The 19,175-nt window shown below is 40.9% G+C and overlaps 1 protein-coding gene across 3 annotated transcripts in view; it reads right to left on the minus strand.

Moving 5' to 3' along the window:
• The window catches only part of LOC124320189 (monocarboxylate transporter 2-like), a 56,304-nt gene that overhangs the window by 18,254 nt on the left and 18,875 nt on the right, over positions 1-19,175 (minus strand). The window contains exons 2-3 of one of the 3 annotated variants that reach the window (XM_046782872.1): positions 17,789-18,262; positions 14,245-14,572 (exon numbers count right to left, since the gene is read on the minus strand). The exons of 1 other annotated variant lie outside the window; for it this stretch is intronic. In XM_046782872.1, the coding sequence (XP_046638828.1) occupies positions 14,245-14,572; positions 17,789-18,262 (802 nt within the window). The remainder of the gene's footprint in view (positions 1-14,244; positions 14,573-17,788; positions 18,263-19,175) is intronic. One more of the 3 variants, XM_046782874.1, reaches the window with a different exon arrangement.

Raw genomic sequence — 19,175 nt, forward strand, 5'->3', positions numbered from 1 at the left:
AATGGCTTTTTGGGCCATCAAGCTCAAAAGTCGAGACTCTTCCAGCCACACGTCTCACCTCATCAGCCTCATCAGGAGAGTCACTAAAACAACACGAACTTCTTGAACTCCGGCCGAGCCCCAGCCCGTAATCAATTGCACAAGCTATCGGGTTGCTTTGGCTGGCTCGTAAATAGATGAGATCCAACGTAATCGGGACAAATTGGAATCGAAATAAAATGGGGAGAGGGGGGGGGGGAGGGGAAGGGGACTGGAAAAGATAGAAATCTCGACGGACGAAATCTCTTTTTTTTAACGTGTGTATATTTAACTTTCGGGTTTTTTTGTTTTTTTCAGACGATAGAAACTTGTTTTTTTAGGAAGGAATACGTTATAGCTACTTTTGGAAGGACTATCGTATACCGGTACCACCTGTACACTTAAAAAAAAAGGAAAACAATTTTTTAAAAAGAAATGTCGAAGCATTTTATCTATCCTTTAGTAGTCTGATGCTTTTGAATGTCTAATTCTGCCAGAAATAAAAAAAAAAAAAAGAAAAAAAAAATACCAGTCGGAATCAAATGTATATAATAACAATCGTCACACTCGAACGAAAAAATGCCAATAAAACGGAACAGGAATTCCAATTCTGGCCGGTCAACATTCCGCTGCTAGTTTTCGAATTCACTGGTCTGTAACTGTAACTGATACGAGTTACGAAATGGGCTCACATTTTCGGTGGCAAGTAGTAGTAGCTGCTGGACCAATATAAAGAGCTTCGGCAGGACACAGCAGTCAAGGTTTATTTTCTTTTTCACGAGAAAAACAAAAACAAAAGAAAAAACAAAAAAGACTCGATCGCCACATCGTGGCTTGATGGCCTCGAGTCAACAGCTCAACACCAAATACGACAATGAAAGCCAGTGCATTATAATACCATGTTGGCGATGTCAGAAATTTGTTCGCCAGGTAAAGAAAAAAAAAAAAAAACCAAACGAATACAAAATCTATATGTCTATAACATTAGCCAGTCGAACGTGGAAAGGGTATTCCACAGACGGCAAACGGGCGCAGACATATAACCAATATGAATTTTTGTTTTCTTCCCAACGGAAAGAATTGGCAATTCCGCGTTAGACCGTTAGAGTCGGTTAGACCCTTTCGTCTCCACTGCGCATACGCATTCTGCACTCAATACGCACAGTATGTAATTATACGCGCCATAAAAAAAGAAGAGAGTGCATAGGCCTTGATCGCGGAAATCCTTAGAGCTTCTGCGGAACAGTTAATGACCGTCATGGCTTTCTACGGTGAAGGGTGAAAACCACCGCCATTGATTTTCATGACACTGAATCGTCTTTTCTTTCACCCCCTTCCATTCTTGACTGCTGCTTCTCGGTCGCCGGATTTATGCGCACTTATATTGGATATGTGCGATAATCGAATGACGCGTGGAAAATATATTATAAGCTTGTTGCGTTGGGTTTTTATTAGTTATAGGCCGGCGGGAGAGACAAGAAAAAAAGAAAAATAAAGCTCAAATACATCTGGCAAAGCTCCGCCGTGGTCCCTTCTATATCAGTTCGACGAGGGATGCCGTATATTGCGGCTGATGCGAATATACAGTCATGCCTGAAAGTTTCTTGAACAGGCAAATGGCTCTCTATGTTTTCAGTTTAATTTGACGGAAGGGATACTACGGTGCCTACCGTACCCCCGATATTTTACGCCCTTTTCTCTTTTTCTTTATATTCTTCTCTTCCTTTACCTACGAAAGAAAAAGAGAAAAAGGCGCAAAATACTGGGGGTACGGTAGGCACCGTAGTATCCCTTCCGTCAAATTAAACTGAAAACATAGAGAGCCATTTGCCTGTTCAAGAAACTTTCAGGCATGACTGTATATAAACCATCGTCGCCTTCACTATATACTTTTGGTGAGTATATATCTAATCTGGCCCACCATTTTCCAAGCTATCCCGAAAATAAAACGTAAAAAAAAAGAAGAATGAAGAGAGAGAGGCACTTTGATTTATACAAGATTCGCATATCTGTGCTGATGCGGAATGGCTCTGCACTGGACTCCAGCATTCTCCTGTTAGCTTTTTTTTTTCTTTCTCGTATATACCTCTCGAACTCCGATCTCTAAGCTATTTAATTTACGAGACTCGACGCGCAAGTTATGTATCTCCGCTAAGCGGGCTGATTTGTAAACATGAAATCAGAAAAGAAAAAGAAAAAAAACCAAATCCAAAACTACAAGGAGAAAACTATTATTTAGAAGAGAGGAATTCGTGAATTGCCATTCATTTAGAAGGTGCAACTCTATCAGTCTATCTATGGTCTCTGCTCATCTCATATGACTCCATCTTACTCGACGTCGTTGATGTCTGGAAATATTATAGCTTTCGATATTTGTGGGAAGGATCGCGCCCCATGGACTTTTTTGCCTCTCTCTCTCTCTTAATTCCATGTCATCCATTATAAATATACGCTTTTGCCTGTGTGCCTGTGTAAGAGTGCACAAACGCCGACGTGAAGACGAAGAGCGGCTTATCGAGCTTTGGCCCCTCCGGCGTCCAAGTGAAATCCCGCCCGCTCGAGAAATCACGCGGTGTCGGATCCAACTTTTTTGTTTGGCCTTTTTTATATTTTTCTCGGGTGTCTCTATGAACAGGGATTCTCAGGTTTCAATGTCGGGAGACATGGGTGTATGTAAATCTGTAAGCGAAAGAGAATACGCATCCTTTCAAAATGATCGACTGCCAGCACTACTGAATCTATTCATCAACCAAAGTTGCGCTGTCTCCAGCGCGTGTCCGCCAGTCATGACAGCAACATAAGACCAACCTGTCACAGAAACTATAAAAATACCAAGAAACTATAAAATAAAACTTTTGGCTGGCCGGCAGCACCCTAGAATGATTAAAAATTTCTAAAAAATGTAAATTAAACAAATGCCAATTAAACAAATGCCAATCACTATAGCGCTCTATTAATCGAATTTGTGAAATTTTCAACTGAAAACTAAATTGAGAAAATAATGATTTTCTGCCTTCACTGTCAACGAGTGTCGTTTGAAATACGCAAGGAAATACGGGTCTGGTTCCCCTTTTTTAAAAAGCATTCCGTTATGCAGACAAAGTTGACATCCCATTTTGCATATTATGCGCGACGTTCAAATCACGGGTCACATTTCATATTTAGATTGAAAATCCTTCTAAAAATACCTTGCCAAAAAGGAGGTCAATGCGGCACTGAGGAGAAACCAGCCAGAGAGGAACCGTAAAGGCCTGCGGCACAATCAGTTACTCTTATCGATGTAATTTTATAGATAGTCGCATCACATGGCGTGAGTCTATTTTCAGGAGAAATCAATTACCAGTACTTTAGTATCTTAGAGTCTCCAGGCGTTCTACGCGCGTTTCTCTCTCTCTCTCTCACTTGTAATCTGATTTTTCGCTCGGAACACACTTCCCAAACAAAAGAGCTAACATAAAAAAATCTATCTAGATACTGTGTGGGGAGTGCAGTTATGTAACAACATCTATCCCAAATAAACCAACCATAGTCGGTGATTCGATTTTGGCCAAGTGTTGCCGTCAATCGCTCATACAGCTTCGGCTAGTACGTACAGTGCTAATGCGGTCCCATTTAATGATCTGGGAAGTTGCTCAGAGTCGCATCTAATCGTAAAGTTGTAACCGAGATTCTATTTCTCATCAGTTGCAAAATGAGAAACTGATGGAATTATTATCTCTCACACGCTTGGCACTCAAAAAAAGATAGCAAGAGATTCATATCCCTTTTCCGTGCATTCTTTTTATTTTTCACAGTGTGTCTATGTGTGTCTGTGGTTGCGCATTTGTGTGCATATATGTGTCTTGCTTAAGTGCGGAACGCTGTTCCAAATTTGCAATGGCGAATATAAGAGACATGCGGGATGAGTGCCGAGCGTGGCCGGCGCCAAGATCCGTCGCTGCGAGTCTACGCGACTATGCCTTATACAATCAACCCCTCGTCTATGCATTCTATACCCCCATTCGCCATGATATTATATATAAATATATATTATACTGGGCTTTTCTGGCAAAGGGACGGCCGGGGTTGGGGTTGGAGGGGGAGGGAGAGTCTGTGGTGTGTGTGGCACTTGTGTGTAATCCACGGTTAATAGGCTGGAATGGATGGGTGATGATGAACGAGTAAGAGCCATAAAAACGGAGTTTATCTCTCTCTTCGTCTCGTTCTTGCGCTTCACTCTTCTCGTCGTATTATATAGTCTTGTCCCACGATGGGCGTGGCATCGTCTTTCTTTATTCTGACTCTCCCTTGTCTTAGATTTTTCTATTCGTCTCCCGTTTTTTTTTCTTTTTATTTTTCGCTAGACTGTATAAACTTTCACATGTCTAGTTGAATGCGAAAGAGATGCGTGTTGTCATCGCGTTGTCCCCGAAGAAATTTTCAGACTTTTTGAGAGCGCGGCTATATGAAGCGCGTAAGACATTTGAATGCAGAAGCCTACCCGTCGCGTCGCAAAGAATGTGATATGTTCCGACCGTCTCTATATTATTCAGCTTCTCTTCGAAACGTTATCAAATGAATTCCTGACTGCCCAAAAAAAGGTTGGAGAACATGTAGAATATTCGAAAACTTCAGAGAACATCTGGAACAACACATGTGCGAAGGAACATGAAATTAAAGAATATATGTTTTTTTGCGTGCCAAATTAATGATTGTAATATAATAAATACATGAGTTTTTGAATAGTCTTTCCATTGCTTCGATGATTTGTTTTTGCTTTATTTTATGCCATGGAGATGTCAGTGGGGTACCAGTCGGTACTCGGTACCAGTGGACATGGGGAACTCGAGTTGCGCTTGCCAAGCTCCATAGATGGCGCTGCAAGTCGGTTCACATACTCGTTAAGGGGTGGAATGAGAGGAAACATGAAGTTAAAATTCCATCCGGATATTGGTGTGAATTTCCCAATTAACCGCCCTGCTCGTAAGACGGTCGTCTTATTATGGTCGCGTCATCGCGTGAATCTAAATTTGACCTCCCATCAAGTAGCTTTCGCGTTTACTTTGCAATTAATTTGTCTCGCGTTTAAGCAATTTTTTTGTAATAAAAAAATCTTAAGTCTTAAATTCTGAATCTCGACGAAACGCCATCTCTTGCGCTTGACACGAGTAGCTCAAGCGTTCTCTTGTAACTAATCCAGTGAGGGACTTCTCCTGGGTATTTTATTTTATTTTATTTTTATTTTTTTAATGCCAACTAAATTGTGATTCAGCCCGAGACGAGGGGCCATCTAGCGGACGCGCCTAAAACTAGGTGATCGAGGCATTCATGAAAAAAATGCGGCAAATAAAAAATTCGTTTTCTAAACATTTTTCTTTCACACACATAACGTTCTTTCTTTCAACTTCCAACAATTCGGAAACACGGCTGGGAATTTAATGTCTAACAAAATTGTTACATGTGATGCTTCCCCAGGTATATGATAACCAGATTCGAAATTGTATTTACTTAGCTCTGCAATTATTCATAAGCTTCTTTCACATTCCTGTTTTCGATAATGACTAATCGATGGAGTAAGACATATAACGTATAACGATACGTTTGATCAATTGCGTTCGTTATTTTAGAACAGCAATAGATAAACAGTAAAATTGAACATTTGAGAAAATCACTTAGGTATATCTGGTTACTTATTCATAACGTTGTGAATTTTGTGATCTTAGAACTAAGCGTCTAAACCAGAATGTAAAAAAATCTCGCCAATTTGGCAACTTCGCGTTTAATTCGTGTAGAATTAAACGCGATAATCATAACCGCTATAAGTGATAAATATATTTACTCCGAGGGGACGGTAGCTGTTTAAGTTATCTCGATTGCTTCTTAACTCAGAATCCCTTCTTTTTTCTGTATTGAACCGTAGAAATAGACACCAGGGAGGATCAGAGTTGGGCAGACAGGGACAAAGAAAGCGAGTAACAAACAATGAGTAACCGACCTGGAAATCACGCGGTTGCTGACATGTCGACCTATTTATATATATTCCCTGGTGAGCGAAGCATCCAGCAGCGCACTTTCTTTGTCTCTTCAGTAGACTCTTTGCTCTTTATCCTCTTATTCCGCATGATGATTGCCTTTTCCACATTCCTTCTTATCCCCCCACTTTCCGCTCTTATCAGTTTTGCACGTTAAGTGTCGAAGAAACCGTCAAAAGGTCTAATGAATCAAATGAGAAAGAAGTTGTCTCATCTCGATAAGAAAAACGGCCGGAGCCGCAAAATTTTGTTCTTCTTTCAAGTGGGTGTTGGTTTCCCTCGCCGCTCAAGGCGCTGACAGATATATTGACATTAATAACAACCCCGAGAGTGCTACGCTCAGCACCGCCTTGGCTTTCTCTTCTCGGCCGTGCTATTTGTAAACATGCGGCAGCCGTTTATATATATATCAAATAAGCCCGCGAAGTATATAGATGTGACTGATTCCACTCCGATGAAAGGCATTTATATAAGCCGGGTATTTCTCTCTCTCTCTCTCTCTCTCTCTTTCTCACTTATCAAGCTGTCCCTGTTACCACAAATAACATCGTAGGTGCTGAGCGACGCTAAGTGCTGATTAGTGGAGGTGAAGGTGAACGGTATTTTTTTTTGAGCTCCTTTTGATTCCTCAAACTTTCACCCGCTAGCTGTAAGGCTGTTAACTTCGCCATTATCTAAACTTCTCTCTCGGGTTGCTGCTGCCGTCTTTATTATAAGCTAACTAACCTTTCTTCACGTGATAAGCTGTCTAGACACGTAGTATTTCATCCGTGTAGTGCCTCCCAAACTTCTGTTACAAGCCGATCATTTTTCTCTCGCTCGTACACCGATCATTAGGATCCTTGTTCGATGACTATTTTTATAATAATAATAATAATTTTAAAAAAACTCCGGTTTGAAGAAAACGTCATATATAACCAAGATGAACATCAGTAATGCTTCGCTCATTTTAAACCTCCCATTAAAATAAGATGACTAAGAAATTGTAGAAATAAAACGATGAATAATTTCATAGCTCTGTTTTTCAGAATACTCAAAAACCCTTTTAGCATATCTTTTATGACGTTCGATTCATTAATTTAAGGCGATAAAACGGGAGTTTAGACCATAGAGACGAACGTCTCAAATCCTTTTACTCCCCGTTTTATACTAATCATGAAAACCAAGCACCCAAAAATAAATGTTCTCATCCGTCTCGTCTGAGTTCCTTCCATCAAACCAAAGATGGACGCGGGTGGAGAGCACTTCCTTACAGCATCGTATTGACTGACGACTTGAGTGCCTTTTGTGAATTTAATGTCGGTGGTTTTATTTTAGAAGCGCCCATGTTGTAACATAACCGCCATCTTCTTGCAATTACAAGAATTCAACCGACACATGATTTGCATCTTGGCAATCATTCAACAGCTATTAAAACTAGTGATTCAAGAATTTTGGAACAATCGCTAGAGTTATGACTTTTGAGGCATCCCCTTAACCAGGAAAAAATGTTGCGATTTTCTTGTTTTGATTGCGGAAATGTACAGAATAGGCTTCAGAAAAATATTTCATGTCATTCTTTGTGAAAAAAAAATTTATCGTAAATTAATACAGTAAAGTCTATGACCATGATTTTAACTCTAAAATTCAGTTGTTTCAGGACGTTTAAACTAGAACGATTTTTTTGTGTAGACGCACAATCGCAAGTAAAAGATGACATTATTCAACAACCACAGTGCAGTGCTAAGTAAGTGGAGACCGACACCGGTTCTAATACAAAGCAATTTCGATTTTAAACCGTGAACTCAATTTTGCAAGTCTTCATGACTAGCAAATGCCAAGATGCGGTCGGAATTAGAAACCTTCTTTAGTTGTTATATAAGATCATATAGAAGTGCAGAATCAGCATTCTGATCTCAGTAATAAATGATTGAATATATTTTTTGTTGCAAAGATGCTCGTTTCCGGTTTTAAGGTTAAGTATGATGCAATTAAATTGTATTTGGTTTTATTAATGAAAAACTTGATTTTCGCTTGAAAATAGCAATCAAATAACCTGCCGTACGTAAGACCCGCTTCCCGCAGAGGATTGCGCTTTTACATTGGAAGCCAACTGCTGGAGATGTGAGGTAATGGTAACAACAAATATGGCAGTACAAATTCGGAGGCTGAGTATGAAAGCCCAGACATAAAGATGAAATGGCCATGCCAATGGCTTACTAGGTTAAATGGTCCACTCGACCCATGGACAGAATAACAGATGCGATTTTAAAACCTACTAAAATGTTGATGCCAACACAATACTCTCAAGTCACATTCCACATTTTTTTTTTTTTACTGCCGCTTTGGAACTCTCCAATTGTTTGGCTACTTTTAATGTTTCCGAAGTCGTCAAGACTAAAAAAAAACTAAATTTATTATCTATTTTATGACTCTAAATAGTGTGTCAGAATAAGATAATTGCGATAGTTTTCTTATGTGTTAAATCGGTTCAGTATACTATTTGGCTTTTCCTTTTCAGTCAAATTGTTAGAATTAAAAAAAAAACTCATTATAAATAAACAAGAAAGCTTTCTGGTTGCGTGAGAGGAATGACTTAGCCTAAAGAAACAGACTGCTGTTCATTATTTATGACTGATAGGTGTGTAGGCGTGTGTTTATCTAAATATATCAAACCAAATATAGCTTGCCAAAATAACAATAATAATAATAAATGCAAAAGGTTAGAGGATGTGTACAAACTCCCAAGTCCCAACTAATTATCTTTCTAAAACAATAGGTTCTCACTGCACTACATTTTTTATTTATAATCTGGGCTCGCACAAATAAGGCAATGCATCGTGAATGGCTCATTTTTTCATAATTAGGATTTAGTTTTGGTTAAATAGCAACGTTATCGTTGATTATACTTTATTTAGACACATGGCTGATTTGGTATGTTCATGGTTTTTTCTTTCCTTACTACCTTGACTTCCCACTGACACAGCATTCACTTCAAATCCCGACTTTCTATTTTGACGATACACGAGATGTTGGAAGCTTTTGACTGATGACTCGAGCGCAAATTAAAAATTAAACATTGTTAGTGAAATGAGACGGAAAAAAGGAGTCTTTTACCTCTTTAATTTTAATTTCCTATTGAGGGAAACCAAGCCCAATTTTCTGCATTCTGATTTTTCAGTAATTCTGGAATCTATACGGTTCAATGGCACAATTTAATACTCCATACCGCCCTGATCTGCGACCCTGATAGATTTAACCACAGATTTCCAAATACGTGCAGGATATTTCCCTTTGATTCTTTCACGCGGGTCATTTTAATTGCCTTAATTCTGGTTTCCATCAATATTTAAATATATGTCGCAAAACACCCCGTGCATCTCAGTTGACTTGTTTCAACCGGTTACAACCCAAGAATGGCTAAGACATGAAATTTTCAAAAGAATAAAATTGTGAATAAGTAAAAGGGTTTTTATTGCAAGTTTTCTACGATAAAAAGATTAGTGTCAACGGATTTGGCTACGTACCCAACTATTTTCAGATCAAAACAGGTAAAAATTATATGTGCATCGCTTCCCCAACCGACACTAGTCACGCTAGACGCTAGGCAACTCGTTTGAAAGGATTTTGTTGTAAATTGTTTCATCCTCTTGATGCCTGCGTTCATTATACTTCCACAGCAATTTTTTAAACGCAATTATCTGCGTGTCGAATTAATTTTGTTATGGGAAGCATTAGAGATCGGCGTCATGAAATGTGATTGGGATGCATGGCCGTGTCTTTAAAATATTGTCAATATTCACTACTCAATTCATCGATAAGCATCAATTTCTCTATGGTAGTATTTATTATTTATCTTATTTAATAGCATAAGTATTAAAAGTTATTAACTAATTGGTGATTATACTGTTTACTGTATTACAAGCTTTAATGTAATTATGCATAGAGTTGTTAGCGATGTGGTGGTACAGCCTTTGACTGGGTCTTATTACATAGGCTATATCTGGCACGACACCTCCTACTATTGCCACTATTTGGCCATCGCTAACGAGGAAATCGATCAACGCCGCATCATTTTGGACGCAACAACATAACACAAAAAAAAACAATTCGTGCGTAACCAACAAGATTCATCAAGTTTTGATCGATGATGAGAAGGTGCTTTGTTATGCGTTGAGTGATGCATCATTTCTTTTCTTTTCCCTTTTTTTTGTCCGTAAATGATCGTCATCATGATCCGTTACGTCGTCAAAGACAGAAGACAACTTGAGACAATATTCCAGCAATATTGTGAGAAAGTAGCGCCATTAATATCTTTCACGACAGTTTTTACCCAAACGACAAAAGAAAATTTCACTATAAAATGTCAGCCGAAAAAATTTAATCAATGGTAAAAGATGCTGCCTTCCGTGTTGGATGAAAAAAACGTGCAACATTTTTTAAAGCTAGATATATAATCACATCATAAAAATATGTCTCGGTTGTTTGAGAGCTCCACCGAATTCTTGAAATCATTCTAATATCATTCTTGTTTTTCTTGCACACAGCATTTCTGCTGCGTGACTAACGAGCGCAAACGTTTTGAAGCGCGAAATAATAAAGTGATTACGGTGTATATTCCTTCAAAGATGCCACAGTAAGATATCACGACAAGGACGCGGAACGTGAGAGCCTCCTACTATCTCACGGTTGCCAAAATGTTGGTCCCGAAACGGCACCACGGATAAATATATCAACGTCAAAGTGAAGAGAGGTTATAGCAGAGAAAGAGAAGAAACCATCAACTGTTAATAGCGCCTAATGCGCGTGACACCACCCCCGGACTCTCCGCCCCCTTCTTTTTGGTTCCCCTTCCTTCGATTTGTATTCAAAAATAGGTTGTCCCGAGTCCCGACAACACGGGTCGTCCCCGCAGACAACAAACAGACGTCCCGTGGCCGAGTCAGCAAGGGAAGAAATATGCTCCCGTCAATCATACGCGTTCCGGAAATAAAAGGGCCAGCAGCAGCAACGGGCAGCCCGGCGATAGTCAAGTGAAGGGCAAAAGGCAAAGGAACAACAGGGCAGACACACAACTGAACAAGAATAAAATCGAAAAAATGTGCTAATGCTGACGTCTTTGGCAAAAGCTGGGGAAAAAAATCACAGTTCGTACACGAATATTCTGGTTTCATGCGGATGGTGACCGTTTCAGCATAACTGGACAATGCTGTGAATTATATATCAAAATCAGACATGAGCGAAAACCATAAGAGATGTCGACCACGTCTCATCCATCGTCGTGGAAAACCAACGTGATCGATCAGCGTCAGCGTGAAATTGGACCCTCCCCCCCGGGAATCATTTTCCAATGACCCATCACACACAAACAAAAGAATTGATGAAATGGTATAGGACAACATTATTGCGTGGGAGTGCTGGTCGTTCCCATTTCGTCGAGAGAGGTCATCGGGATCATTCGGTCAATTCGATCCGTTTATTCGACCAGTAATGTACTACAAACAGAAGTGGCTATATGTACCGGACGCTTCAATATAGGCTAGATCCCGCTGCTGACATGTTTGTTCTACCATTTATCGTATTACGTTGTTCCAACATTTATACGTGGGCGTTAGCCCAGCCCATTCCAAAGATGCTTTCAAAAGATTAGCATGAGAGTTCCCATTAAGTGCGACGACTGTCAATGCTGGGTTTATCTGAAAGTGCCAACGGATGTTATCATTTGTTTAGATGAGAGTGAAAGTAGTATAGTAGACCGTGTTCGACGAAAAGGCAATTCTCTTCTTTTCATCCTGCCAAAGCAATTGGAAAGATAAAGGCTTTATCGTTAGATATGACTAGAGGCAACAACTGCGCAGCTATGCCATTAAATCAGGTGTACTATACAGGCTATATATTCTGATATCCCATGGATAAAATAGGTCGGATGGGAGCAAATTTATACTAGCCTAAATATCTCATATTGTTCACTGCACCGAAATGCGCATCGCAGTACTGTATAATAAATTTGAAAATGATTTCGGAGGGAACCGGATCGCCTGGAAGATGCAGTTGTCTACTTTTATAATGGGCAGTGCTTGGTTGGATGTATATATCGCATGGCTCTGGAACACCTGGAAGATGGCCCGGAAAAATAAATATACTCGCAAGTCGCCAAAAGACTCGGATAGCGATCAAGAGTTTAGTCGTCTATACTAGCTATGTTCTATTTCTCTTGGCGATTGATGTTTTGATATTATAGCAATGCCATAGGGTTGAAGAGCCAAAAGAAAAGAGACGGCCGGGACGGACCCGAAACGCAATAAGGCGAGAGAAAACCTCGTGAATGACGACCCAGCAAGTCGGGCGGGGGGGGGGGGGGAAACAAAATCCGAACGGCGCTGCTGCCGAGCAGTTAGTTCGATCATTTCAACAAAAGATCTTGGCGTGCTGGGTGCCATTATTCGGACGGTCTGGTAAAATATATAGAGATACCGGTTTCCGCGATAGTTGGCAATCTGGAATACATAAAATATCCATTATCCAACATGCGGCAAAAGCCAAAAAACGTTGTCAAGCAAGAGGTCGACTCAAAGCAGGCGGCTATAATACAGCAGCAGCCAGCCAGCAGCCAGAATCCGTTTGAGCGTCGCGCCATTTGGCATCGGAAATCTGAGAAGACGACGACGACGACGGCTATTACAGATATTTCCCGATAGAGAACATATATGGATCAGCCAAATATAGCGATCACCAATCTCTATACCAAAAGGCAATTACAATCGTTAGCTTTTACAGCCATATGTTTCTGTGCTCAAGCAAAATCAATTTCAATTTCACGTACATGCAGGGGCCAAGGTCTGCTTCTAAGAAACGAATGATGGAATATATTTTATTCCCAGTCGCACAGACATGAAATCCCGTCAGTTTTATTATAGTTTCAGTCATTTTCATCACTGAAAAAATCATTTATGGGTCAATCGCAAAAATTTGACTAACATGTCACTAGAACCACTATTGTTCCAAAGAGGATGGTACGTGTTGTACGTGACAGAGCAACAGATCCATAAACCTGTTCCTCCTCAACAGTTGAGATAAGGAAAAGGTTCCATCACCTCCGTTGTAAGAAAAACCATCATCGTTTACGACATTGAGAAACGCCGTAAAAGTTTGAAAAATAAAATAAAAAATAAAAAGTGTTTGACGAAAGTGCGGGATGAACGCCGGCAATTGTTTAAGGGCGAAGGAGGAATCAAGTAGTAATGCATTGCGAACACGGACATTGATGATGACGATGGCGCGCATTCAATAACAGAAATATACTGCTCCCCGCAGAAGAACCGCAACATTTTTTTTATGCCCACGCATTTTATGTTTTAGCGCAGTAGCGCTATTTTTCTCGTCGTTGGAATATGCGGGATGTATAAAGACATTTTTTTAGGTGGTCAAAAATGGGAACGTGATTATTATTTAGGCAGAAAGCCTAACGGTGGTTATATAGAAGCAAAACGAAGTTTTTTTTTCATAAAAGGTCTGCGTGTCAAATTTTTTGGCTGTGAACAAAATAATAACCAGAATGGTAGTTTTCATGCCATTGCATGGCGACCAGCAACTGGTCACGAAAAATGTGAAATTGATGCGACGTTTCAAAAATCGGATATTCGGTAGATGGTCCAAAATCTTTATGGTGCACATCTTTAAAGGAAACCGTTATCAAATTGGCCTATTCATACGCAGAATAGTCGTACCATAGAAGTTAACACAATTCAAAAGAGGAGAGACAGGATGAACATTTGAGGCTATATGTTGAAGACGCTGCCAAATGTCGACGGACGCGTCAGATTTCCGTCGTCTTTTCAGACTTTTAGGCTTTAATAATAAAAAAAATCCTAAATTGCTCATCAGTTGGGCAGCTGGCGAGAGGAAAGTATTTCAACCGCGCATTTCAAGGCGTGTCGGACTTGGCTCTATACGGAGTTAATTGACCGCTTCGCTTCGACCATATCTCCATAATAACCTCGTAAAAATGGCCTAATGTTACGAAGAAGAAGAAGAAGAAGAAGAAGAAGAAAAAGAGCCCCAAAAAGAGCGTTCAGTCATAAAGAAAGCATCGAAATGAGACGGGCCATGTAAGTGCTGCCACATTCGCCACATTCGCTATGGCTTTATACACAGGGTCCAGCAGCGTTGAAGTGGTAATGCGATGTGAAGCTGCTGGGGCGATCGTTTTTCTGACCTCAAATATAACTATACTAACCTGCAACGGGACTGGAGATGGGCGCTGGGTAATTGACGGCCGACGACAGGTAGACGGGTCGGTAGTGGGCCAGTATGGCCGGGTCCAGGGCGGACGTCGTGACGTAGCCTGGCAGAGGTTTGACCAGGAAGCGCTGAGCCGGTTGGCTCGCCGGCGTCCATCCGTAGCGACGGGTGGTGGCGGTCATCAGCGTGCCGGCGGCCAGGAGGAGGCCGTACGAAACGCATTGAGTCACTGACGCACAGAAGAGGATAACCCAACCCCAGCCCGCTTCGGGGTAATAATGAAGCTTCAAAGTTCGCAACTCTCGGGCCGTTCGAGCGAACGCCTAACGAACCAACGTATATAAAGTCTCGTTAGAAAAATTAAAAATAGACGTGTCTCTTTAATAATAAGTCATTTATCATATAAGATCTAAATTCATTTCTATATCTAATAGCCAGTAGTATTCTAGATAATCTAATCTGGGTTTCAGCCATGATTTGATTCGGCCATACCAGCGATTGACTTTTGGGCGGAGGAGTTGTGGCCGGAAGCTTCCCCGTCGACACGGTTTATACAGGCAATAGACACGAAATGTCGACCAGCTATAATACAGCCGAGATTATAGACCATTGATTCAGCGTGTGCGCTTGTACTGGAACTGATGGTCATTTGGCGTCCAGCCTAAACAAGTTCACTCGTCAAACATCAATAGAGAGTGAGCCCTATATATAGGCTACTACGTGTTTACTATATAGGCTTCTGATATAATACACTGCTGAGCTATTCGAGTTGTTTCGTTATTGTGTCCGAACCGCTGGCTGGCCGCAGTCGTTGGCTCGTTTGTTGGCGTGGACTACATTTTTCAATCGATCGACCCGAGTCATACACTCGCGCGGTGCCTTTAGGACTCTAAACGAATAGCTAGTTGGGATACGCCCTGGTTTGGACGGCCCTGGCGCTTTTTGTGTCCATTATTGGCCAAAATGGGCAATGCCAAGGAAAAAAGGAAGATCAGAAGAAGAAGAATTCGAACTGAAGAATAAGAGAATAATGCAGATGCAGGGTGCAGCCGAGGGAATGATAGGTTTAGGAGAGAAGTGGAGGAAGAAGAAGAAGAGTGGAGAAAAAAGAGAAAATAGAAACAGAGTTGGGGCGGGCAGGACGGAGCAGCACAGCAGTGCTGACTGTGCGCGAGAGACGGCCAGCAAAAAGATCGTCAACCAAATAAGGCAGAACTTTTGCTTTAATTGGGCGGCGAGTGGATGATTGCACGAACGTCAGCGTCACGACCGGACGGCGCCGCAACAAAAGAACCCGTTTCTATTAGGGACAGACCGCGCGACTGACGTCGTCGTCCATGTATAAAAACGATCGATAAATAAAACAGTGAGTCAGGCTGGGCTAATATGTGGGCCTGTGCCGACTCTCGACGTCACGGCCATGTATAAATAATATCATCTTGAAATATTAACCAAAATATTCGTTGAACGCCGAAAGAGGCTATGGTATATACTATATACCTATATATACCATTCTTATCTTGGCCTACCTACACAATCCCAATATTTTTCAATTAACAATGAGGCCCAAAATGGATGACCTTTTTTCGGCTTCATTTTTCCTTTTTTTTTTATTCTATCATTTACATGTCCATTAATAGAAACAATCTTTTTTTCTCTCCCACCGTGACTGTATTTTTTGTTTTATGTATGCCAGTTATTCTGAATTCATATCCCGCTGTATTCTAAACGAGAGGAGAGAGAATATATGCCATGCGCTGCTTTTTTCCGTTTTTCTTTTCTTGTTGTTTTCCACCCCAGATGGGTCGTACGGTGAGATAGAAATCAAGCATAATTTATTGCATGCAAAGTAGGGCCACATCTCAGTTGTAGCCGGTACATTCTAAAAGCGGTTTATAAACGTCAGATAGCAATTTATTCTTTTGTCATTGATTTTTTGATTCATCTGTGGATTTTAGAAGCCCTCCCTCATTCTTATTGCAACTCTCATTCTTTCCGTCTGTCGCAATTAATCTTGTCTTCGTTTTTTATGTTGCAATTTGCTTGTAATTCTCCTCGTTAAATTCTTCCTCCCGAAGAAATATTTCGACATTTGTTTAATTTACTAAAAAAAAAAGAAAAGAAGAAAGAAAAGTTGGCGGTAGAAATCGAGCTACGTCAGCAATCAGAATTTAAATTTCATTTTCAAATCTAAATTTCGTAACCTGATTTATGTCCCAGCAAAAGTCTCTGAAATTTATATAATCACGGTCGAAAACTGAAATCCTTGTTTCCTTCTTTGATGCATGACTGCACTACTGATGATCTCGGAAGTGACGTAAGGCCCGCGTTAGACAAACACGAATTGGGAACAAGATTGCTTTGCTTCTCTCTTTTAGCATACTCGCCCACCCAATGGTTCTCGTTTATATAATTCGTTTCTACGGTATCTACGGGTCTACGGTATCTATCTTGAATATCATTAACAATTCTCTCAATGAATTATCTCTGTTATCATAGGCCTATAACATCCTATTGGAGGGAATACTCCCTTTTTATTTCATTTTGATTGATTTCGTGCAAAATTTTCTAGACTAATATCGACTTTCAAAGATTTTGGCGAATTTGTAGGGAAATCCCCATTTTCCTATTTAAATTTTAATTTAAAAAAAAACTCTCCATTTTAAAAATACATTTCCCAATGCATTATATTTATCTATAGCTTTGTTAGTCTGGCTTCGCGCCTTTTAAAGTCTATATACAGCCCTTTGATTTCGAAATGCGGCGCCGGTTTTGTTTACTACACGAAGAATAAAATTGCTTTCATGACTGTGACGAAGGACTTGACGTCATGACGTGTGACTTGACACGCCATCAGCCCGTCATTCCAGTCTGTGTCGAATATCTTAACTTGAATCTTTTTGACTCTCGCTTCAACCTCGAAATATCAGCGAGTTTTGATCGAAATCGTTTGCTAATTATCTCCCATGACTCCCATTCCTTGACTAATAACGCGCGCCAACCGAGCCAACACGACGCGCCTGTTCGAAAGACAAAACCATTTTTGAAAAAAAAAGGCCTTTTCTCTTTTTTTTTTTTTCGATTTTTTTGTCTCGTTCCTTTAATGGATCATACATTTGATTAGCTCTCCATCTATATACATTCCTGTTCAAAAGTGTTATTTCAAATATTTTTGAAAACGACAGCTCTGTTTTTGTTGTTTTTTCTACTTGGCGACAAGTCCTTATCGGTCTGTATATAAGAACGTGACCAACTGGAAAGTTATTTTTTGTACAAGTTGTTACACAAACATTATCTAACCTTAAAAAAATATATACAAATACCCAGCCGTCTGGTACTGGATATAAAAGATATTATCTTTCGAATGGATTCAATTACTAGCCCATTTCGTGGTGAAATGAGATTCTTCACAGAACTAATTACACGAGAGACTTGTAATCAATCACACTCAATTCTGGCTGACGTGTGGACTACTTGTTCAAATGTAGAAATGATTAAGTAGCGGGAGGATAAAAAAAAAGAAATGAATGAAACTTTGCCTGGATTTTGTCTTTGGACGTGAGCGCGTTTTGAGCTGTGCCCGACGGGTTTCCGGCATCGAGGGCTGGAGCGGACGGATCAGACGGCTGGGCGACTTCGCTCTTGCACCGCCTCAGCTCGTAATTGGTCTTGGCCGGCAGCGGACGCGGGTCCTCGAAGCTGGAAACCCGTCTGACGACCCGAGTATTCGTCGGCGGCTGTGCAAGAGCGACGGATGTCTCAACTAGCGGCAGAACGACTGATGAAGTCACCAGATGATCCAGCGCGTCGCTGTCCCGACGCTTTTCCGTCTCTTGCCACGTCAAGCGCATCGTCCGACCGCCAATCAATGTCTTGGCTTTCCTAGCGCTGCTGCTGGTGACGACGAGCGACGATCGGCTCTTCAGATTCTCAGCCTCGTCTTCCTTTGTGGCGTTGAGTTCCTCCTCCACTTCTTCTTCTTCTTCTTTTTCTTCTTCTTCTTCGACATTATTCTGCGTTGTCGGGGGTTTTGATCGGGAAGGATCGCACGGTCAAATCAAAATCAATTAGCCGATTTTAATTTTACTAGGCTATACTCTCAGTCGCCGTAGAAAAATAAAACTTTGAAACATATGTGTGTGTGTGGCTAAAGGCTGAGGACATGGGCTCTTTTTTGCGAGTCTTGTTTTCTTGTTATCTTAAAGAAAATGAAGGCGAATAACAGAGAAGAGACAAAGTGAAGAGAGAGAGAGAAACAAGAGCGCTAGAGAGACTCTTCTGGACCATGGGCGCTGTGGCTGCTGCGCCTCTAGTCGTCACATTCTAATCAGCCTAACTGCCTCATCAAACCCGATTATACGAGCGGGTAAATAACCGTTTACAACAGAGAGGCGGCCGGGGGAGAAAAAACAAAAAAACAAACGGGAGTTTTGTATTATATAACAACCCCCGGCCAACTTTAGATTTCTCCTGGCGGTCATTCTTCTTCTTCTCTTCACTCTCGCCTCCTATCTCTCTCCTATATGTACATATTTATATATACTTTCCTATTTTCCCTCTCCACTCTCTCTCTGTTCTAAACTTTGTTATACACGCATTGGTTTTGGTGTATCGACTGGCATTTTAAATGCTGTCCAGCCATCACAACAGCCGATATTATTCATCCGGTGCCGCGCAACATCGTGAACTGTTGATTGTTTTTTGGGCTGCTGCTGGTGGGAGTATATTTATAGGAAAGACAAGAAGAAAAGAAAAAAAAACAGCGAACAACGGAACAAAAGACTCCGGTCATGCTGAGTAATGCTCCTCGCCTATACTCTGCTACATCCTATAACCCCGGCCCCGTGCGCTCTTTTCCCCCCACCACCCGAACATGGGCAATGGCAATGGTGAAGAGGAGGCTTTTTGGATATACTGTTGAAACTG

This window comes from Daphnia pulicaria, chromosome 1 (genome assembly GCF_021234035.1).
Source record: "Daphnia pulicaria isolate SC F1-1A chromosome 1, SC_F0-13Bv2, whole genome shotgun sequence".
In the NCBI taxonomy this organism is placed as follows: domain Eukaryota; kingdom Metazoa; phylum Arthropoda; class Branchiopoda; order Diplostraca; family Daphniidae; genus Daphnia; species Daphnia pulicaria.